This window comes from Pogona vitticeps, chromosome 7, assembly GCF_051106095.1.
Source record: "Pogona vitticeps strain Pit_001003342236 chromosome 7, PviZW2.1, whole genome shotgun sequence".
Lineage (NCBI taxonomy): Eukaryota > Metazoa > Chordata > Lepidosauria > Squamata > Agamidae > Pogona > Pogona vitticeps.
This window is the reverse complement of record NC_135789.1, coordinates 12,199,766-12,223,038: the sequence shown is the minus strand read 5'-3', so window position 1 is coordinate 12,223,038 and position 23,273 is coordinate 12,199,766. Positions and strand designations below refer to the sequence as shown.

At 43.4% G+C, this 23,273-nt stretch overlaps 1 protein-coding gene across 1 annotated transcript; it reads left to right on the top strand.

The window, feature by feature from the left end:
• Positions 1-7,214: 7,214 nt before the first annotated feature.
• LOC110072714 (arylacetamide deacetylase-like 3) lies at positions 7,215-22,641 on the top strand. The gene is made up of 3 exons (XM_020781263.3): positions 7,215-7,581; positions 8,220-8,283; positions 14,688-22,641. The coding sequence occupies exons 1-3, from the start codon at positions 7,215-7,217 to the stop codon at positions 15,466-15,468; spliced, it is 1,212 nt and encodes a 403-aa protein (XP_020636922.3). The 3' UTR covers positions 15,469-22,641.
• The last annotated feature ends 632 nt before the right edge of the window (positions 22,642-23,273 follow it).

Here is a 23,273-nt window from a genome sequence, read left to right as displayed (position 1 = left end):
TTCATACTTGATCAATTCGTTAAAATCAGTTAGGGTTTTTTTTGGTGGATTGATTTATTGTTTCATAATGTTTTCCTTAATTTTTGGATAATGACCGGAGTCCAACGGGTTGGGCAACCACGAAACACCCTGGAACCCCCTTAGTTGGGCCAAGTTACATAAATCATATCGGACACCCATAGGAATCTGGCCAACTTTCTTAATGACTCAGCAATCAAAATCCTATTGTCAGCCTGCTGTAAATAGCATACCTTTTGACAACACTGTAGACATCATGAGTTGTATGCCAGCTCACACGATTCAGCAGGCCCTCATGTGAGCCTAAAATGACATTCTAAAACTTGCAGCAACCCAGCTCTGAAAATCACACCATTTGAGTTACACTGGCTGCAGGATTTGGGCCATTGATTTTTACTTATATATTTCTTTAAAGCATGTATTCATCACTTTTGGGTCCAGTAGGGTTCCTAAAGTGAAATTTTAAAAAACAGATTTACGTTTTTTAAAAAAAGCAAAACGATAAACATTTAAAAATATTAGCAAAATGGGTTTATAAACAAAGGCCAACACAATTTTCTTTCTTTTTTTTAATGTTTCCATTGCAACATTCTTATTTGAATATTCCTTAGGGTGAGGATGTTGGCAAGCCTTTGGGTCCGAGTTCAAAGCCCGACTCCGAGTCCTGGGGGTCCAAGTCTTAAGTCTTAAGTTGAGTCTGTGTTGAGTCACCCGTGCAGCTGAAGTCTGGCTTGACAGGGAGTCCAGTGACTTGACTCCCGCTCCTTACTGCAAAGATGTGCGCCTGATCGCACGGGACAGTGTTGCTTTAACAGGAGCAATCTCCCTTTATTTTCTGCCAGGGGTTGGTTCAAGGTAAAGGTAAAGGTTCCCCTTGACCTTTAGTCCAGTCATGTCCGACTCTAGGGGGCGGTGCTCATCCCTGTCTCTAAGCCGTAGAGCCAGCGTTTTGTCCGAAGACCGTTTCCGTGGTCACGTGGCCAGCGCGACTAGACACACAATGCCATTACCTTCCCACCGCGGTGGTACCTATTTATCGAATCGCATTTTTATGTCCTTTCGAACTGCTAGGTCGGTTCAAGGCCGATCCCAAAAAGTCGAAGCCCTACTACAAGCAGGACTAAGAAGATCCACGTAGGCATGGATTGGGGTCTGTCTGGAGCGCCTTTCCTTGCGTGTCCTGTGACTGCGTCTCAAGCCATCCTAATTGCGGTCTCTTTTCCCGCATGATTGTGACTTCAGCTTGAGTGTTTTAATTACAACTCAGTTATAATTACCTTATTTCATCTGAAGGCATAGCTTACTGCCATCTCACCCAATAGATATCAATACAACGAAACTGATAAGGCTTAACTGTGAGACGTTTATCTGTAATACAAACAGAAATAAAATCGAAGGGGGGGACACCAAATCCCAATTATGCTACTAAGGATTAAAATGTACTTACACTTTCGGATAGGTGTATATCAAATTCCTCCTGCTTCCCCATTTGTTTTGATTCCCTCCCGGTCTCATTCTACATTGCCTTGCCCTCAGGCCTTTGACTTGAAAGGATGGATGTGAGAAGAGAACGGGTGCATTTTAAAGTTAACGAACTTGGGAAGAAAGTTCAAACTTCCCTGTCCCAAGTCTATGACTGAGGAGCTGCTCTGGTGACGTCCTCCAACATGCCTATCTTGTTCCCTAGCTGCTGTTCATCACCCCGTGGCTGTTATAATTATGGGCGGAGTCCTTAATTGTCTGCCTTTATCAGACTTATATACCTCTATACCTCCCCAGGTTTGCCAGCAGTGTCCATAGGCTCTCTAGACTATAGACAACCAGGAGAGAAACACAAAAGAGCCCTCTTTCCTCCCATCTGGAACATTTAACCAACATCGCACTTGGCACTTGGTTTAGCTGCGGAGGGCCAAGAGGGATGGTGTCCATTTGCAAGCTCATAGCCGGTGTTCTCGTCACTCTTGCTGTCTACCCAGCTTTGTTGCTGGCCTCCTTTGTCCTTCACTGGAGGAAATCCGTTCTGCCTCCTGGAATTGACCAGCCGTTAAAGCTCCGGATCTACCATATTTTCTTCATCTCACTGTTCCTTTGGGTAAGTGCTCAAGATGTTCAGTCTGGAGGGAACAATGTCCGGAAAGGGATGCTAACACCTCCGAGGGTATGGGGCCTACTTGTTCCCAGAACCTGGGGAAGACCATGGATGTGGAAAAAACTCAGTCCAGATTTCACTGTGTTTCTCCCGGGCATACCTGCGTTCCCAGCCTGTCTTGCTTCCAATCCGACCACATTTCCACAGCATGAGCCGTATTAGTCAACAAAGCTGACTCGGAGAGGGATCATATGGGCATTTAACCTGAAGTTGGGTCTTTGGAGACAAGGGGCTGGTTCGGCTCTGAAGTCGGTGACTGGATGACATCTTTGCTGGATTGGACCAGCCCACCTGCCAGGCATCCCCACCCACATCTTTCTGGCCCCTGTCTGGAGTTTCTCCTTTTTTTATTTTTATTTATTTATTTATTTATTTTGGCAGATAGGACAGTGCTCTGTTTTTGGTTCATTTCCACCAAGGGCAATCCCTGGAAATGGATCAAAAGAAGAACTTCTGCTGTCCATTTGGCTTAAAGAAACAACTTCTTTTTTTTAAAAAAATCTGAATTCAAAATCCGACCAATTCCTTTTTTTTGTCCCCAATCAGAAAGAGAAAGATGTTGCCTCTCCACGTTCTGTGTGAACTTCTTGGATTGTGGTTGTTACTGGAAGAAGGATGAGGAAATACACATTTCCTTCCCATCATCCAGGAGGGCTCTTCTTATGTACCTTTGTAAGATCAGATCTCTCCAGAGTGGGCAGGTCTTTGCACCTTGATCACTCCTAACGCTTAATGGCACTTTTGCATTTAGAGACGTTTAAGTCTTGAAGGCATCTCAGAAGTAATTGTTTGTTCCATGTGGGAGGAAAGGATTGGAAAGTTCCTTAGTTAGGTTCACTGCAACTCTTTTTCGGTTCATCTTTATTGTCCTTCCACTGATGAACAAAGAAAGTTCCAGTCTTTTGGGAATTTCTGAATGATCAGGTTTTCATCCTTCCTTCCGTGCCTTCTCCCAGGTTGGATAAATCCATATTCTGAAAGGTTAGGTTGGCTACTTCCCTGGTAGTTTCCCACTGGTAAACAGAGACCTTTTTTTCAAGCAAGCCGGACGGTTATAACATGGTTTATAATGGTGGTGCATGTTGTTTTTAATTGCTTTCTATGCTGTCTTGCCTGTAAGTTAATCAATTTTATGGTTCCAAATTTCCCAGTTGACCACTAGCTACAGTAAGTTCTATTTGAAGAGAGAAATAAGGGAAAAATAAACCCAACATTTGGCTGCTAACTGAAGCTGTTTTAATTAGCCATTTCTTTTAATTTTGTTTCTTTGTCAATTGAGGGTTATTAAGTGGTTGCCTCATATGGCTGGTTGATTTTTAATGATTATTCTAGAATACTGTTTTATATTTCGGAGTGAGCTATCCTGGTAGACTTCTGAGAGTTATCTGGGTAGGCTTGCTGTGGGAAAATGTGGAGTGTGACGGCTCTGATTTCAGAAGGGTGTTGAGCCCACTCTGGGTTTTAGTCCAAACTTTGAAAAGAGTTTCCAGAGTGCTGAACTTGTTTTGGATGTAGGATTCTGGGACTTGTATAGTTCCTGTAAAATGTGGAGATTCTCCAAAATCAGTCACTGGTGGAACACATCATGGCCGAAGAGTCAGGCCTATGTACAGAACTTGACTCCTGGGGTCCACCTCTGGACAACACACTTCAAGAAGGATGCTGATGAATTGGAACACGTTCAGTGGAGGGCAACGAGGATGATCAGAGGACTGGAAACCAATCCCTTGGAGGAGGAAAGACTGAAAGAACTGGGCATGTTTAGCCATGAGGAAAGAAGACTGAGGGGAGAGAGGATAGCTCTTTTCAAATACTTGAAAGGCTGTCATCCAGAGGTGGGGCAGCATCTGTTCTCGATCATAGCAAAGTGAAAACCAGATAATAATAATAATAAAGGGCTCAAGTTACAGGAATTTCAGCTGAATATCAGGAAAAAAACTTCTTAACTGTTAGAGCAGTCTGACAATGGAACCCATGACTTGGGGAGGTGAGGACGGTTCCAACGCTGGAGGCCTTCAAGGGATACTTAGAGAACCGCCTGTCAGATATCCTTTCATTTGTGTTCCTGCCTTGAGTAGGGGGTCGGACTTAATGTCTTTAGAGGCCCTGTCCAACTTCATGATTCTATGGCTGTGGGTTGATCTGGGAAGGATTCTCTTCTCAACATGTCATGTAAAACATTTATTTTTGTTTTCCTTTATTTGTAAAAGCAAGGAACAACATTATTTATACCACTGACTCTCAACTTTTGGCCTTCCAGATTTCATGGTAGCACTTTGATACCACTTTACCTGTCATGGCTCCATGCTAAGAAATCCTAAGATCTGTGGTTTGGTGAAGCACTTTTGAGTTCTTTGTGAAAGTGTCCTAGTACATTACCCTGAATAATGAAAGATATTTCTAACTGGAGATCCGTGAAGTTTACAGGACCGAGCAGTTAAAGGGGGATTTTCTGTAGATCTTACTATTTCCCAAATGTCTCAGATATATTTCATGATTACTTACAGCTCTCATTTTGACCAAAAATCTGGAGGGTTTTTTTGACAGGGGGAGATTTTTTTTTCAAAATTACTTTAGAATTTATTCAACATTTGCACAAAATACAAGGGTTTTGCACAAATAGCCATGCTTTTTGCTAATGCTAATGGTATTTTTTTTAAAGTACTGGTTGTTTTGCTGTTCTGTGAGCCTGAAAATCTTATATCAGTGGTCATTATTTCCCAAAACATCGCAGTAGCATTTGATGATAACATTTGCAAGTATTTATTATAGTCTTAGCTTATTTTATCTTACTAGTCTTTTTTTTTTTAAATCTCTTTTGCATTGGGCAATTGTGAAGGAAGGTTCTTGATCAGAATCTATAGAAATGTGATAACTCGTAACTGTGAAAAAGAAGAGGAACTTAAGGGTTAGGAGCTTTGGTGGGTTATAACATGGAAGTCCCAAATCCAATATTTGCCAGACTCAAAGGAGGTGGGAAGGGGAGTTATATGAAGACGCTCTGTGAGTTTGGCATCTGTTACTTGTGCAGGGGGAATTCTACTGCTCCTGGAAATCCTGAATTGCACAAAACAGCTCATTTCATTGGGAAGTTCGTAAATGTATGTGGTTCGTTGTTCATGAATAGCAATGAACCACGAACCATCGCGAACCACCCTTTTCCTGGCTTGTACCCCTCTCTAGTCTTGTATACCTAATATTTCTTGGGAAAGTAGCATAGGAATGCCATGTTTTGCCTGTGTCACTCCTGGAAGTGTCATTTAGGGGACTGTGGTGCAAAAATCCACGCGTGCCATCACAGGGACCTACCCACTAGTCTCAGGCGTTGTCCTTAGGAATCTGAGAGAAAGGGAAGCGGACAATACACAACCCACCACCCTTACCAAACAATGCTTCCTACCACCCAGAGTTTGGATATAAAGAACAGCAAGGGAAACTGCTGCCTATAACGAGGAGGTGCCTCCTGTATTTGCTGGGACAGAAAGTACTGCACAGAGAGATGGAACCAGGAGTCAGTGGGCATTTTTGCTCTCTTTCTGTCATTCACACACACACACACACACACACACACACACAGAGAGAGAGAGAGAGAGAGAGAGAGAGAGAGAGGTAGCCAAGCAAGCAAGCATTCACACATATGTACATAACAGCAGAAGGGGAACACGGATGGGACTCTGCCGTACGACACATAGGCAGGTGGGAGGAACCTGGCTCAGCTCGGGTGGGGGGAGCATCCGACGTCTCCTGACGGATGAGTATCTACTGCTCTCAAATTATTCCAATAATGCGACACTTCCAAAGCAACTCAAGGAAGGACGGCGTTACTTATTTCCTGGTGTGGGAAGTAATTTTTTTCCCCCAGTGACTCTTAGAAGTTAAAGGGCGTTGTAGAGGAATTTTGATTTGAAACTTCTGTGTACCGGTTTCTTAAGAATCCAGAAGCAGATTTTCATCCCCCCCCCAAAAAAATGGCACATGCCTTAGTTTCATCCCGGCTGGATTACTGTCATGCGCTCTGCAAGGGGCTGCCGTTATGGGAATGTGTTCAGAAACTTCAACGAGTCCAAACATTGGCAGCCAGATTGCTAACCGGGGCTGGTCACAGGGATCACAGAATTTCTCCATTACAGCAGCTCAAGGGGTTACCGTTCCGTTTCCAGGCACAATTCAAAGTATCAGTCCTAACCTTTGAAGCCCTAAACGGCTCGGTTCCAAGCTATGTCAATGGCCGCATCTCCCATTATGAGCCTGCCAGGTTATCAGGAGAGGCCTTTTTCTCAGTCCCATCATCCTCACAGGCGTGTCTGGTGCAGACACGGGAGAGGGCCTTCTCTGTGGCTGCTCCTTTAAACTCTGGAACTCCCTCCCACTGGAAGCCAGCCTGGACCCATCTTGGCTCTCCTTCCGCAAGCAGGCTAAGACCTTTCTCTTCAGGCAAGCTTTCCCCCCAGCTAAATGAGTGGTTTTTTTTCAAATAGATTCTTGTGCCTTACTAGTTTTGAATGTGTTTTGATGTTGCTCTGTTTTACAATGGTATTTGTTTAATGCTTTTTAGCATTTGTATACTTATTGTTTTTTGCTTTAAATATTGTCTTTGAATGATGTAAGCACCTTTGGTCCTTCTTAAGGAGATAAGCAGGTTAGAAATGTTTTAAATGAGTAAGTAAGTAAGTAAGTAAGTAAGTAAGTAAGTAAGTAAGTAAGTAAGTAAGTAAGTAAGTAAGTAAGTAAGTAAGTAAGTAAGTAAGAAAGAAAGAAAGAAAGAAAGTAAGAGAGTAAGTGAGTGAGTGAGTGAGTGAGTGAGTGAGTGAGTGAGTGAATGAATGAATGAATGAATGAATGAATGAATGAATGAATGAAAAGGCACCAAGTAATGCACTGAATAATGCTGCCAGTTAAACTTTAACCCCTGGAACAAACAGCGACAAAGAAATTGCAAATGCTATCAGTAACTGCCCGAGCCCTGCTCTGTAGCGCATGAACCCAGTTCTAATCTGCCCTGTGCTTTTTGTTATTTCAAGTGACAGCAAAACCAGGAGGGTAATAAATGGAGTGCCACCATCTCTTGGCTGAAGCCAAGATGCTTTTTTTGGCTTTGGCAGGCCACCCGCTGCAGAGGGCTGGCCTCGCCACCCTCACCTCGAAGAACTTCTTATATTTCCCCTTCTTTCCTTCTCTCTCTGACTTTGGCAAACAGGGGGCAGTTTTAGAAAAACTGGGACTGTGCCGATCTTTAACTGTCCTGAGAACTGTAACGAATGGATTCCCGCCGTTCAAGGATTCGTCCCTTCTCACTGAGGACAAGAAATTCGACGGCGTGCCCGTGAGGATTTATCAGCCTAAAACACCAGCAACTGGCAAAAGGAAAGCTTTCGTTTTCTTCCACGGAGGAGCTGGCATTTTTGGATCTGTTGGTAAGAAGCAAGCCCATGTTTCAATTATGAGTGAATAGACAATGAGGCAGAATTTTCTAAGGAGGTAAAACATTTCTCCTTTGTGAAAAGTGTCCATTTAGTTACTGTGTTTCAATCTCTCTTTTTCTGGCAACATTTCATTTATTTTTGCACAAAAAAACCCTGGCATTTTGCACTAATACCACTTCCCATTGACTCACCTTTTGAAAACCAAAATGGATGTTTTTCACGTTTTGTACTAATCTGAGCACACTCAGGGGGGCTGCAGAAATTTGCTTTCCGAAAGAAAAGAAAAGCCAGCTCAATTTGTGCCCCATCCTGACCAATTTATTCTGTGGACAGAAATTGATTTCTAAATTCACTCCCCTTCACCCAATAACCAAATCTTACCATTCTGATTCAATCTGGACCTTATACAAATAAGTCTGAATTAGGCCAGTTCAGTCAGTAATTCAGGACTGGTTCAGATCTGGCTCACAGCCATATTACAAGGCCTGTTTTTATTCTGTGTACATACAGGGCTAGACCACACCATGTAGTAAAGCCAGTGAAATCAACCAACATTGTTTTCATTTACTTTGGTTTCCTCGGTTGCTTTTCCTATCATTTTAACAACTGGCATATGCTTTTCATTTCAGAAGCCTACGAGAGAATATTGAGGCATGTTGTCAAAGAAGCAGATTCTGTGGTTGTAGCTGTTGAGTAAGTATCACTCAATATTTTTATTTATTTATTTATTAGATTTGTATCCCGCCCACCTAGACTATGTCTACTCTGGGCGGCTTACAGTAAAAGCATGAAAACAACATATAAAAAATTAAACAACAATATCAATAATATTAGTGGCATTCAAGATGAAAAAGCAAAATGGAAGTTAAAATAGAAAAGAAAATCAAGTGGGAAGGCCTGCCTAAAGAGCCAGGTCTTAAGTTGGCTCTTAAAAACAACCAACGAGGGTGCCAGGCAAATTTCTGACGGAAGTTTATTCCAAAGTTGAGGGGCCACTGCTGAGAAGGCCCGGTTTCTTGTTCTTTCTTTCCGAGCCTCCCTCGGTGTTAGGCCCCTCGGCTGCCTTTCCTGGCTGTATCAAGTGATTTGAGTAGATTTAGGTGGGAGAAGGCGTTCCACTAGGTATCGAGGTCCTATTGCTGTCAAATACTTTCGAAACACCAATAAGACCTTTCAACCTCATTTTGCACTGGGGATTTTGAAGCAGCTGCATTTGGCTGGAAGTTTGAGAGTGTCATACTTGTGGGTAAATGAAAAGCTCTTAAGGCTGTAGATGAGGTAGCCCTGTTAGTCTGTGCAAGCATGATAGGTAAAAACAAAATAAAAATAAAATAACCGATATGGTCAGACCACACATTCTATGCCATATTGGCTTGATTCAGACTGATTTTCTGTGAAGTCTGGATCCCAGCAGAATGAAGCCAGACCAGGGTCCAGGGCGAAGGAAACACAATTTATACTTCAGTTTTTGGATGGGGGGGGGCACCCAACAAATTGAATGGGGCACAGATCACTTTGCCCCACCGTTCAAGGAAGCATGAAAGGTGCCCTACTATTGAACCTCGGGACCTACTTGTTTGAAATCTGGCAGGTTTCCATCACTCTCTAGGACCCGTCGCCTCTCCAGATTTCATGACCACGGGTACAAAACAAAACAAAAGCTATGGAGCTTTAAGTTTTCAAGGTATTCGCTTTGCAGATTTGCAAACTGATTCCTATCCAGGGCCCAAATCAAACCCAGAGAGGGAGGACACGGACATCTGGGAGACCTTCAGAAGCTCTGAACTGGGTCTGAACTGCTTAACTCTGCCCCCTTTCATGTATTCAGAGCTCCAATATGAGAGAGAGCATTCCTGGTCCTGTATAGCCTCTACACACGAGGAAGCACCCCAATTTTTTTGAACTGCAGCTTTTCTATAGAGCATAGCCTAAGTAGCAAGGTCTGGACAATGGAAGTACCAAAAATAGGGTGATAGTTGGGACGGGACTAACTGTTGTTGTTGTTGTTGTTGTTGTTGTTGTCGTCGTCGTCGTCGTCGCTGTCATTGTCGTCACATGCAGCCAAGTAGACTCCGACTTATGGCGACTCTATGGATGAGGAACCTCCAGAATGTCTACTCCGCCCCCCCCCCCCTTAGTGTGCCTCTCTATGCAGGGACAGAGAGCCAGTCTTGATTCTCTGTCTCTCTCTCTATCCTGCTAGTACCTTTGTCTCATTCTTCATTTGTATCAGATGACAAGATGCTGTTGTTTCCTTCTTGCACAGAAAGGTTCGCACTTTCCCTTCCTCCGTGTATGAATTTTCATTCCTCTCCTTGTTGAAACCGTACTTGTACATATTTTTCTACTGGGTGCACATTTAGCCATTTGAACGCTGAAGTGTAGGCATGGTTTTGTGAATGCTTCGTATCTCTGGAAGTCAACACAGGCCTTACAAATGTGCCAGTTTCATTGGCAAGGTGTGCTTTAAAAATTTGCCTCGGATAATGAGCTACTGCCCCTTTCAGCTCTTTCTTCCCCAGAAAATCCATTGACTGTTTAATCAGTAGCGCTCTTGGCTAAGATCCTATAGAACAATATCAGTCTCTTTTTAAAGACAGCTAAAAGCATCATCCTCTAAAGTACTTAGATAAAGAGTCAGCTGCCTCTTCATACAACGACTTTGCACTGCTATGCAGGTTCCACAGAAGAAACCAGACATCCGTTGCTGTGCCTTAAACCACATACACAACTGCCACAGACTTTTGGCAATCATGCCTGCTGGTCAAAGCAGCAACAGCCGATTCAGTTCACTCAGAAACACCTAGCTATAGTAATTCGATTGTCTCCTCTCATTATTCATGATGAAATGTACTGCTGTGGTGATGAATTATTTGCTTGGATCCATCAACCTTCAGCATGACTTGTCAGGTGAAGAAGCGGCTAATGAGAAGACCAGCATAGTTCTCAGTCCCACCACACAGGTGCACTGATTTTCAACAGACCTGTCATTGCTTAGCATCTTAACCATCACATGATGTGAGGTTTCACCAAAGATTAGCTACAGACCATGCTTTAGGAACGGGTTTGTCACAGGTGAGAGAGACAAGAAGAGGTTCTGAGCGTATGCTAAGGAAAATACTCTGGGTGAACGACGGCTACGAAGGTGGTGCTGACATGAGAAATTTGGATTTTGGAACCAGAGGCTAAGCTTCCTGGAGGACTGACGGTTGCCCAATAAATGGGTTGCATGACATGAAGATTAGAAAAAACGTCTGTGACCACAGCATGCAAAACTACTTCATGAAGCTCAGAAGTGAAGGTAGATACAAGCTTGTGCACAATCAGAGGAACAGACCAAGCAGCTCTAACATAACCCAATAATAATCTTCATTTAAATGTATTAAGGAAAGCAGGTCACAGATCACACAATCAATGCTATCTATACACAAATGGCAAGAGTATGGAAAACAAACAAGAAGAACTGGAAATCTTAGTTCAGGCAGGTAAATATGACTTGATAGGGATAACTGAAACTGGGTGGGATGACTCCAATCACCGGAACACGGCAATCAAAGGATATAAATTGTTCAGATTGACCAGAAAGAATAGAAAGGGAGGTGGAGTTGCAGTACATCTCAAAAATACACATTCCTGCACAGAAATACAGGAGGATGAGCTTGGCTGTCCCATCGGGAGCATCTGGATTAATATAATTGGAGAGAAAAACAAAGCAAATGTAGCATTTGGAGTCTACTGACGATCACCCAATCAAGGAGAAGATGTGGATGAAACTTTGAAAAACAAGTCGCAAGAATTTCAAAGAGAAATTCCAATTATCCTAATATTGGGAAGTACTGTATATTCTGCCAAAGATGGACCTTCCAAGAAATACCTGGCCTGTGTGGCTGATAATTTTCTCCTACAAAAAGTGGAGAAAGAAACTAGAGAACAGATAGACAAGGAACGCCTTTATTAATTTGAATGAGTTCAAATTTCCAAGACCCAGTGAACTGAGCCCAAAAATGTTGAAGGAACCAGTTGAAGAACTCTCAGAACCACTGCCTATTAATTTCTTGAAATCATGGAGAATGGGTGAAACGCCAGGTGATTGGAGGAAGATAACATTATCTCTATCTTTAAAGAGTGGGATAAAGGAGAAACCTGGGAATTACAGATCAGTCATCTTGACATCAGTCCCAGATAAAAATTTTAGAGCAGCATATAAACCAATCACCCTGCAGCCACCTTGAAAACAATGCAGTAATACCCAGAACCCAACACAGATTTGTCAAGAACAAATCCTGCCAGAATAATTTTTATCTATTTTGTGATTGACGAAACTTCCTGGTAGATGGTGGGAAGGCTGTAGATGTAATATAGCTTAACTTCAGCAAAGCTTTCGACCAAGTGCCCCATGATACTCTGGTTAGCAAGCTAACTAGGTGTGGACTGGATAGATCAAGTGTCAGGTTGGTTACAGAATTGTACCGAAGTGCTAATCAACTTACTCTTCTCGAACTGGGAAGAGGTAACAAAATGTCTTCAACATTTATATTAATGACTAGGATGAAGGGGTGGAGGAAATGCTTATCAAATTTGCAGATGGCACAAAATTAAGTGGAATAGCTACTGCTTAGGAAAGTGGAAAGAACGTTCAAGAGGATCTTGAAGGGCTCAAGCACTGGACTGAAAGCAAGAGAATGAAATTTAACAGGGATAAATGCAAGTTCTATGCCTGGGAAATAAATCCAAAAAATTCATTTACAAGATGTGGGATACTTGTCTCAGTAACACTATGAGTGAGGATGAAATCTGGCAGATCACAAGCTCAAGATGAGCCAACGGTGCAGTGCAGCTACTAAAATGCTATATCAGGCTGCATTAACAGAAGTAAAGTCTCCAAATCCCACAAGGTACTAGTTCCCCTCTATTTGGCACTGGTTAGGCCTCATCCAGAATCCTGTGTCCAGTTCTGGACGCCACACTCCAAGAAGGATGCCAACAACCTAGAGCAAGTTCAGAGGAGAACAACGGGATGATCAGGGGGCTGGAAACCAAGCCGTAGGAAGAAAGACTTAAAGAAGTGCTTATGTTTAGAAGACTGAGGGGCAATATGGTAGCACTTTTCAAATATTTGAAAGGTCGTCCAAAAGAGGAGCAGCAGGATTTGTTCTTGATCATTCCAGAGTGGAAGACACGCAAAAGCAAGCTACAGGAAGCCAGACTTATGATGAATATCAGGAAAAATGTACTAGTATGACAGTGAACCAACTACCTGCGGGGAGGGGGGTTTGCTCCAATTCTGGAGGCTCTCAGGAGAAAAGTAGACAACATTAGATCTGCTTTGATTTGGATTCCTGCCTTGAGCAGGGGGTTGGACTTGATGTCCTTAGAGGCCCCTTCCAACTCCATTGTTCTATGATCCTTATGATTTGTACTTGGTACCGATTTTGGAACATTAATGGTAACTGTTCAGGATGGACATCTGGACTTTGGACGTCCACATCCTTGAGGACTAGAGATCTTGAAGTTAATTGAATGTTAGTCCCAAGTAAAGCAGACCGATTGAAATGATACAGTTTTACTAGTCAGGAGGTTCCTTTGATTTCAATTCGGTCCACTTTTGTTTGGACTAACAATGGATTTAGCACCTCATTTTAAAATGGCTTCCAAAATGGCACCCAATGCCTCCTTTCATTTTTGAACAACTGAACGTGCATAAATATTGGTGTCTTGCCGGGCTGACTATGCAACAGGATAAATATGCATTGATCCCCATCTGAATTCACACCTGGGAAATCAAGTCTCTCCAGGTGAATTCAACTTAGCCATCTAGACAAGAATCAGGAGAGAGAGAGAGAGAGAGAGAGAGGAGGAGGAGGAGGAGGAAATTATCAATCAGCCTTTGTTTGCAGCTTGTTAAGGCAGCCTCTGCTGCAGGTGTCCAAATTTACAGGAGGCAGTGACTACAACACTATCTTTATAAGCTGCAAACAATGTCTTATTAGCAATTTCCTCCTCTCTCATGCTCTCTCTATTGTTGTTGAGGATGATGATGATGAGCTCTTAGGTGCTATACCATGAACTTTGTTCCAATACTGGCACCATGCCTTTAAAAAAATAATAAATGGTTTGGAGACGTGGCATTCAATGGAGGGGAACTCACACACCCCCACAAGTGCCTCTTTCCTTCTTACCCTACTTTGCCAATCACCAGCGCCCCTGCACGCCCTTTTCTGCATGAGCAGAAGTGGTCACCTGAACCAATTTGAAAGAATTCACTTGTGGAAAAAGAAGGAGGTTCAGCAGCAAAGGAAAAAAGGTAAGGATTCTTGTGGCAGGAGACGGGGACTCAGGCCGGAGTTGTATTGATATGTACAGCACAGAGTCAATGTAAAACAATATGAATATAGTTGTTGTGGGTTTTTCGGGCTCTTTGGCTGTGCTCTGAAGGTTGTTCTTCCTAACGTTTCGCCAGTCTCTGTGGCCATGGGCATCTTCAGAGGATAGGAGTTCTGACTCCCATCCTCTGAAGATGCCAGCCACAGAGACTGGCAAAACGTTAGGAAGAACAGCCTTCAGAGCACGGCCAAAGAGCCCGAAAAACCCACAACAACCATTAGATCCCGGCCGTGAAAGCCTTTGCGAATACATTAAATATGAATATGACTGTCTCGATCTTGGGCCATTTTCCGTGTTATTCATAATTCTAGTTGCCTCCTCAGTTAGAAGTGAGGCGCTTGTCAATATATTGTGTTTTCCCAAAAATAAGACAGGGTCTTACATTAATTTTTTGCTCCAAAAACACATTAGGCTGTATTTTCAGGGGATGTTTTTTTTTTCATGTACAATCATCTAGATTGATTCAAATACAGCCGTGTCCTCTTCTTCTGGTTGCTGCACAAGGCTGGAGGGCGGGGGTTTCACTGAACTGGGGCTTATTTTCTGGGTAGGGCTTATATGACGAGCATCCTGAAAAATCATAATAGGGCCTATTTTCAGGTTAGGTCTTATTTTTGGGGAAACGGGGTCATTCTCTGGCAAGAGCAACCAGCTTCGCGTCAAATTCTCCAATCAGATATACATCCCATCTAACCGCTTTGTTCTTTTTTTAGATATGATCTGGGACCAGACAGCCCTTACCCAAACCAATACGATCAATGTTTCAAGGCTACGGTACACTTTATGAAGCATGTTGACCATTACCACGTGGATGCGTCTCGAATTACCATTGGAGGGGACAGCTGCGGAGCAAATTTCGCAACCCGAATTTGCCAGTTACTGGTGGACAAACCTGATCTCCCCAAAGTACAAGCCCAGGTTTTGATCTATCCAGGACTGCAGGGTCTCGACTTCTATTTGCCTTCCTATCAACAGAACAGCTGCGTGCCTCTCATGTGGAGGGACACAGTCATCTATTTCTGCTGCCTTTTCCTGAATAAGCCAACTTCTGTCATCAAGGATGTCCTGGAAAGCTGCCACGTTCCAGAAAAGATGAGGCTGAAGTATCACAAATGGGTGAACGCAGACCTTATCCCCAAAGAATTCAAAGTCAGAGGCTACAAACCCCAAGCCCCCGGGTTGTATAAATTCAAACCCAAAGTGCACGAGGAAATGAAAGAAATTTTGGAGGAGACGTTTTCGCCCCTTTTTGCAAAAGACGAAATTGTCCGCCAACTTCCACGGACGTACCTTTTGACCTGTGAGTTTGATGTCCTTAGGGATGATGGCCTGCTGTACAAGAAGCGTCTGGAAGACAACGGAGTGCCAGTAACATGGACTCATATCGAGAACGGCATCCACGGCATCGCTGTGCTTTTCGGCTACGGATTCCTCTCGTTTCCATCCGTAGAACAGATGGTGAACGACTTCACGCAATTTCTCAAAAGCTTATGAACTTTGGGAGGAGGGGACCGCAGCCCACAACGGAAGATGAGAGAGGAGCCAAACTGGCACAGCGTAGAATTTTCTCCACACTGTCTCTCCACCATTTTGTATTTGCACACGGCCGCCATTTTTGCCCACACAGTTCTAGAACAAAGGTAGAACTGGGAGATTGTGGAGGAATCAAAAGGATGACCAGGCTGACAATACACGGAGTACGTCCCTTCCTCTCCTGCTGTTTCTGTGAGGAAAGGATGTGCCCCGGCGACAAGATTTGTTCCTCTCCCTCTTCTATCATCTGTAAAACAGCCCAATTTGACTCCAATCTGTTCAGATCCCAACTGTTTTCAATTCGGGCCCAAACACAAATCTCGATTTGGAAATCCAGATTTTTGTGTCTCCCGGTGACTCAACTCACAGGGGCAACGAATCTGAGCGGACAAGTTTTATATGCAGGGAGGAGTGCGCATAAACAGTCTTTTTTAAAGTTATGTCCCCACACAAGCAACCAGCCAGGTGCTTACACATAATTTATGCACAGTCTTTGTGCAACGTTGTTATGAAAATTATGTACAGGATACAGCCCTAGCGAGCAATCCTGAAAAAGTTAAGAACTGGTATGGAATTTTTGTGGAAGTATTAAAGGCAATGGACTTCTGCTTTCCTGTTCTCAAATGATGTTTTCGAGTAATCTGTAAGAAAATTCCATAAATCCTTATGCAAGGAACTTGCAAAGTATCTGAAAGAGATGTGCAGGAGTTTGAGAGCCAGCGGACAGAGTGTTGGACTCAGGAGGTCTGGGTTCAAATTCTTGTTCCACCACAGAAACTGTGTGGAGGATGGCAGTCGTAAGTACGTTGGTTGCATATATATCCTAGATAGCTTCCTGGCAAATATGGGATGGCTTTCCTGATTGTTAAACACCTTTATAGATAAACAAAGATGGCATGCGCAAGGATGTCAAGGAGATCTCTCATCTGAATACTGCCCGAGACTTAGTTTTGGCAACTTGTGACTGAAGCCTTATATAATCTCAGGTGGCTCTCTGCCGGGCTTCCCTTCTTGTCTTCCTGTCAGAGACAAGATTGTTGTATAACCATTAAGGAATAATTCAAAATATTAAAATTTAACTACAAAATTCAAGGAAATTGGAGCCATGGGTTGAAAATGTGTCTTTATCTGCCTTTGCATTCATTCATTCATTCATTCATTCATTCATTCATTCATTCATTCATTCATTCATTCATTCATTCATTCATTCCCACCCAGTTAATGGCAGAAACTCTACTCCGGGCAGTGAACATATTGTAATAGCGCAACCCCAGTAACACTCATGTAATCAGCAAATGTGAAACATGAAAACAAAAGAGAAAATATCTTAAAAATATATAGAGACTATAAACTGTTAAAAATATTAAATACTGTACAATAAAGGTGGCAAAAACAGGGCAGGTACATAAAGAGAGTGGTGGGTCAAGATTACTCTGGGGTAAAGCCAAGTTTTGTCTCCTGAAACCAAGGAGGAACTGGGCTAATCGTACCTCAAGTGGGAGCGAGTTCCAAAGTGAGGAAGCCACCCCCGAGAAGGCCCCGCTTCAAGGGGTAGATTTTTGGGCTATGTGATGATTCCTTTCTGAATCAGATTGATTATACTAATGAGGAGGATTCATGTTGATGTATCTTATCTCTGTCTATATACATATATTTATGAAACTATTTTAACAGAATCTTTAAATAAATACAACATTCACTGTAACTGTTTATAAATGACACATGAGCTTCATTTCAAATCCCCCTTCCATCTTCATGTCCTCTTCCATCCATCCTATGTCTTCCCAATGTCTTTGTCCTGAGCTGTCAAATCTGTGACCTAAATATAGCTTACTCTTTATCATCACACGCGATACCATGCTGACCTTCCTACTCAGCCCATGCATGAGATGATGATGCACAACAAGAAAACCCATCCATCTGGAATCCACATTGTTTATCAGGCTCACCTTCCTACATATCAAACACCTGAGAGGTTACACAGTGAAGTTCCACAAATTCCTTAGGATGCAATGACCTATTATTCCCTTTATAAAAGAATCTGAAGGAGAGTCTCTTCTTGAGGTGAAAATGACTTGCCACCTTGTTTTATAAGTGATCTTGACCACTGGGGGGCACCAGGGAATCATGATAAGTTGACACAGCTACAGTGGTGCCTCGCTAGACAGTTACCCCACATGACAGTTTTTCCGCTAGACATTGACTTTTTGCGACCGCTATAGCGATTCGCAAAACAGTGATTCCTATGGGGGAATTTCGCTGGACAATGTTTGGTCCCTGCTTCACAAACTGATTTTCGCTAGACGATGATTTTGACAGCTTCCTCCGTGGTCGCAAAACAGGTGTTTTCGGGACCTAAGCTTTGCAAGACAGCGATTTAAACAGCTGATCGGCAGTTCGCAAAGCGGCTTTCCTATGGCCGATCTTCGCTAGACGATTCTTCCCCATTGGAAGGCATTAAACAGGTTTCAATGCATTCCAATGGGGAAATGCTTTTGGCTAGACAATGATTTCACTAAACAGCAATTTCAGTGGAACGGATTATCATCGTCTAGCAAAGCACCACTGTAGTTGGAATTGAGAATATTTGGCAAATTTCTATGAGAGAGAGTGGTATTTTGGGTTTGAGAAATCAGAGTTTGAAGGAAGCCTGTGCTTAAGACCTGAAGACTAAGCCACAATTCAAGGTAAATGGCTTTGCCCATTCTGGGAGAGAATTCCTACTGAGACATTCATATATTAGCAGCACTTAAGAATTATCATCTTCCACCTCTAGGCTGTGTATAAAATCTGCCTTGACTAGAGATGGGCACGAATTTAAAAAAAACTAATTGCAAAATTCATCAAAAAGCACTAATTCGTCAATTTGTATTCATCCAAAGCGATGCCCCCAATTAATATGAATCAATGAATTTTAGTGATTTGTTGATTTGTTGGGCTATAAAACAGCCCGCTATGTACCTAGAGACACCAAAATCATGGGAAAACTTTCCTTGACTCTCCTCTATAATATCTCCAAGTTGAGTGAAGACTGGGTTCAGCCTTCTAAGTTATAATCCCACAAAGATAGGCCGACAACTGGCTATCAAGGTGATGCTGCCAGGAAAGTTTCTCCCAGGCACTTAGAGATACCAAAATCATAAGGAATTTTTATTTATTTATTTATTTATTTATTTATTTGATTTATATCTCGCCCATCTGGTCTGGTCGACCACTCCAGGAAAGTTTTCCCCAAGCACTAAGAGATACCAAAATGGTTGAGAAGCTTCCACCGACTCTCCTCTACAACCCCGCTAATTTTGGTGAAGATTGTGTTCCCCCCCCCAAAGCCAGCTGCTAAAGTGTACTTTCCTTGGGGGACCCGCTTAGTAGGCATATAACTTGGATGTCTCAAACCCAATATTCACCAAACATGGCGGGATTGTAGAGGAGAGTCAGGGCAAGCTTCTCTACCATTTTTGGTATCTCTCAGTGCTTGGGGAAAACTTTCCTGGAGAGTCCTCTTTGTGGATGTATAAGCTGGGAGTCCGACACCCAAACGTCACCAACCATTGTAGGGGAGAATCGGGGAAGCGTCTCTGTGATTTTGGTGTCTCTAGGTGCCGGGGGGCATTTTATAGGGTTTTAAATGCAAAGCAAATCAATGAATCGATCCACCAATTCGTCAGGAAAAAAATATCATAAATTTGCAATTTGTGATTCACCAACCTTGATGAATCATCAATTGAACCTGAATCACCATTTTTTCTGATTTGTGCCCATCTCTAGTCTTGGCCCTTGGCCCTTATTCTTGACATAATTTCTCCAACCTTTTGCAAAGAAAGCTTCTGAAAAGGCCATTTTCCTTCCGCTTAGAGATGGGTAAGGACGCCCGAGTCCTTCCTGCCCGGGAAGAGTGCATACGAAACATGGTAACGCCTTGCTCTCTCCCCTTGCCCTCCACCCCTATGCAGGCCCTACCCATGGCCGTATCTTCTGCAGAGAAAGTGGCCGTCTTCTGCTAAGATCACTTCTCTTTTTTCATCCCTAGAAGTACTACTGGGGCTACCCCCTCTCCTGGGATACTGTAATTTCCTACCCCTAAGGCCACACGACTCCCTTAAGAGAGAGCAATGCGAGGAAGGGGATGAAGACAAGCACCTGCCTTGATAAGAGAAGCTAAAACTCCTCTGTGGACAGGGCGGTGTGTGGGGGGGGGGACCTGCTTTTTTCTGCTTGCTGATCCCTAACACAGCACTGCAGAGGAATGACAGTGAAATGAACCGCAGAGGGTGAGTGAACAGGAGGTTGGTGGGGGAGTAATATTAAGGGAAAGGTCTAGTGGAGGAAGGAAAAGGACAAAAGAAAAGGGAGGACAGGAGAAGAAAAGCAGAGAGATCAACGACTTAGATTAATCCCAGAATCCGGAGTAACACCCAGAGAGAGCCTATTCCGAATTATCATGTGATTGACTTGAGAGAATGGGGCAACTCATAACACCTACAGAGGCATAGAGAGATTTCAATAGGAGATTTAACAGGAGATTTCAATTATCTCACCTGTGTGGGAACAAGTGACACAGCCAAGAGGTTATGCAAAGACATCACGTCAGACTTTGAAGGTCTCAGAAGGAAATTCAAGGGCTTTGGGGGGCCAGAGAGTCTTCTCAGCCATCCTATCAGTACTTGGAAAGGGACTAGAAAGGGAAGGGGAAATATTCCAGGCCGACAACAGGCTATCAAGGTGATGCTGGCATGAAGGATTTGGATTTTGGGACCATGGGGTATGTTGTCCGGAGGATGGGGCTAATGCCAAAGGACGGTTTGCACCTCACAACGGCTGGGAATAATGTGTTTGGCCACATCATAATTAAGTCCTGACCTGTGGCAAACTTTTTTTTAAGGATTTTCCAGGTAGGAAACATTCAGAAGTGGTTTATTACCCTTCCCTTCTTCTGGGGCCACTTCTGGAACTGTCCAGCTTGCCGAAGGCTACTCAGGCTGGCTGGTAGCGTGCAGGAGGCAGAGTAAGAAATTAACCTACAGACCTCAGGCTCTAAGCCACAGAGATACCAACTGCCAAATTAATGAGAAAATGCAGGTGAAATTGCAAAATTCCAAAGAGACATGATGTAATAGGATAGAAGTAATAGGATACAGTACTTCTATTCTCCTGATAACTGTTGACAGGCAAATTCTGCCAAACATGAAACTTCCAAGAAATTCTTATAGGAGAATTTATGTAGCCTCATAGGTACGTTGGATTTTAGGCAAGCCAATTTTAATAAATTCAGAATCATGATAAAGTCCCATGGCAGGAAACCGGAGCAAGAAAATTAGTCCAAGATGGGTGGGAGTTTCTTTTAAAAAGGAAATTCTAAAGGCGCAACTATAAACAATGTCAACAAGAGGAAAAAAAGGGGGAGACAGAAGGGGGGGAAAGGCCATCATGGGTTCACAAAAATAAATAAATCACAGAGGACCTGAAGCAAAAAAAGGGGATACATATAGAAAGTGGAACGAAGGCCAGGCGACAAAAGAAGAGTACAGACAGGTAGCAAGGAATTGCAAGCATGGTGATAAGAAGGGAAACGCTGAGAAGGAGGCTGATGTGAGGAAGAGATGCTGAAAGCAGTTTTAGGAAGAGATGCTAGAAGCAATTTTAAAAGGCACTCTGTGCAGGTACGTGGATACCAAAAGACAGAGGAAAGTAGCTCAGCTACTCAGTGATGGGCGGGAAAATGATAAGAGACGACAAAGAAAAGTCAGAAGGGCTCAATTCCTACTTCAGCTCAGTCGTCTCTCAAAAGACAATCTATGCTCTTCCAGGCAAATGTGAACTAAAAAAAAAGGAGGAGACAGGATTGCAGCTGGAGATTGATCAACAAACAGTCAGAGAGTACCTTACTACCTTAAATGAGTTGGAATCTCCAGGGCTGGACGAACTGCATCCGAGAGCATTGAAGGAGCCGGTGGAAGAGATGGGCAGAACCCGCGGTCCATTATTTTTGTAAAATCATGGAGGATGGGTGACGGGATGGATGACTGGAGGAGAGCTAACGTGGTACCAATCTTCAAACAGGGCAAAAAGGAGGGACCTGGGGAACTACAGACCCAATCAACCTGACATTAATCCCACAGGAAAAAAAAATCTGGAGCAGGTTAGGAAGCAATCCCTCTGCAAGCACTTGCAAAACAATGCAGTAATAGCCAGAAGCCAACATGGATTTGTCAAGAACAAATCCTACCAGATTAATCTTATCTCACTTTTTGATTGGGTCCCCTCCCATTGTGAGCCTGCTTGGGTGCTAAGATCACCAGGCGAGGCCTTTCTCTCGATCCCGCCACCTTTTCAGGTGCGTTTGGTGGGGATATGGAAGAGAGCCTTCTCGGTGGTTGCTGCCAGAGACTCTGGAACTCCCTCCCACTGGAGGCCAGCCTGGCCCCATCTCGTCTTTCCTTCCACAGGCAGGCCAAGACCTTTCGGTTCATGCGAGCTTTCCCTCCGTGGCTGGCTGCCCGAGTGAGATTTTTACTGTTACTGTTTTGAATGTGTTTTTAGTATTGATCCCATTATCCATTTCTCAGAGTGGTATTTCTTTGTTGTTGTACTTATTTATTTATTTATTTTTTGCTTTTAATGATGTAAGCTGCCTTGAGTCCTTTTTAAGGAGAAAGGCAGGATAAAAATATTTTAAACAAAATAAATAATAAATAGCACCTGACTCCAGCAAAGCTATTGATCAAGTGCCCCTGTGATCTCCTGATGAGCAAGCTAACGAGGTGTGGGCTGGATAAATTGAGGGTCAGGTGGATACATACACCCTTGGACACAGAATCGTACTGGGAGGGTGAGGATGAATGGGTCCTTCTCTGACTGAGAGGAGATCACAAGTGGGGTTACCCCAAGGCTCAGTCCTGGGCCCGGTGTTCTTCAATATCTTTATTAATGACTCGGATGAGGGAGGGCAGGGAATGCTTGTCAGATTTGCAAATGATATTAAATTGGGTGGAATAGCTAATTCCCTAGAAGGCAGAAACAACATTAAAAATGACCTCGATAGGATGGAGCCCCGGGCCGAACGCGACAGAATGAAATTTGACAGGGATAAGTGCAAAGTCCTGCACCTCGGAAAAAGAAACCAATTGCACAGTTGCAAGAAGGGGGATACTTGGCTCAGCCAAACTACGAGTGAGAAGGACCTTGGAATCATCCTAGATCACAAGCTGAATATGAGCCAACAGTGTGTTGTGGCCGCAAAAAAGCCCAATACTATTTTAGGCTGCATTAACAAAAGGACAGTCTCCAAATCCCATGAGGCTCTAGTTCCCCTTCTATTCAGCACTGGTTAGGTCTCATCTAGAGTACTGGGTCCAGTTCTGGACACCGCACTTGAAGAAGGATGCTGACAAACTGGAGCAAGTTCAGAGGAGGGCAACCAGGAGGATCAGGGGGCTGGAAACCCAAGCCCCGGGAGGAACAACAGAAAGAACAGGGCATGTTTAGCCTGGAGAAAAGAAGGCCGAGGGGTGATAGGATGGCCCTTTTCAAAGACTTTGAAAGGCTGTCCTACAGAGGAGGGGCAAGATCTGTTCTCGATCATCCCAGAGTGCAGGACATACAACCATGGGCTCCAGTTAAAGGAAAACAGATTTCGGTTGAATATCAGGAAAAATTCCTAACTGTTAGAGCAATACAACAATCAAACCAGTGATCTCGGGAGGTGGTGACTGCTCCAACACCAGAAGCATTCAAGAAAAACCTAGACAACTGTCTGTATATGGTGA

Excerpts from the sequence above, each read along its gene's own strand:
- LOC110072714 (XM_020781263.3), top strand. The coding sequence starts at position 7,215 with ATGGAGTGCCACCATCTCTTGGCTGAAGCCAAGATGCTTTTTTTGGCT. Across the intron at positions 7,582-8,219 it reads TGGCATTTTTGGATCTGTTG|AAGCCTACGAGAGAATATTG; the intron begins GTAAGAAGCAAG and ends TTTTCATTTCAG. Across the intron at positions 8,284-14,687 it reads TCTGTGGTTGTAGCTGTTGA|ATATGATCTGGGACCAGACA; the intron begins GTAAGTATCACT and ends TTCTTTTTTTAG.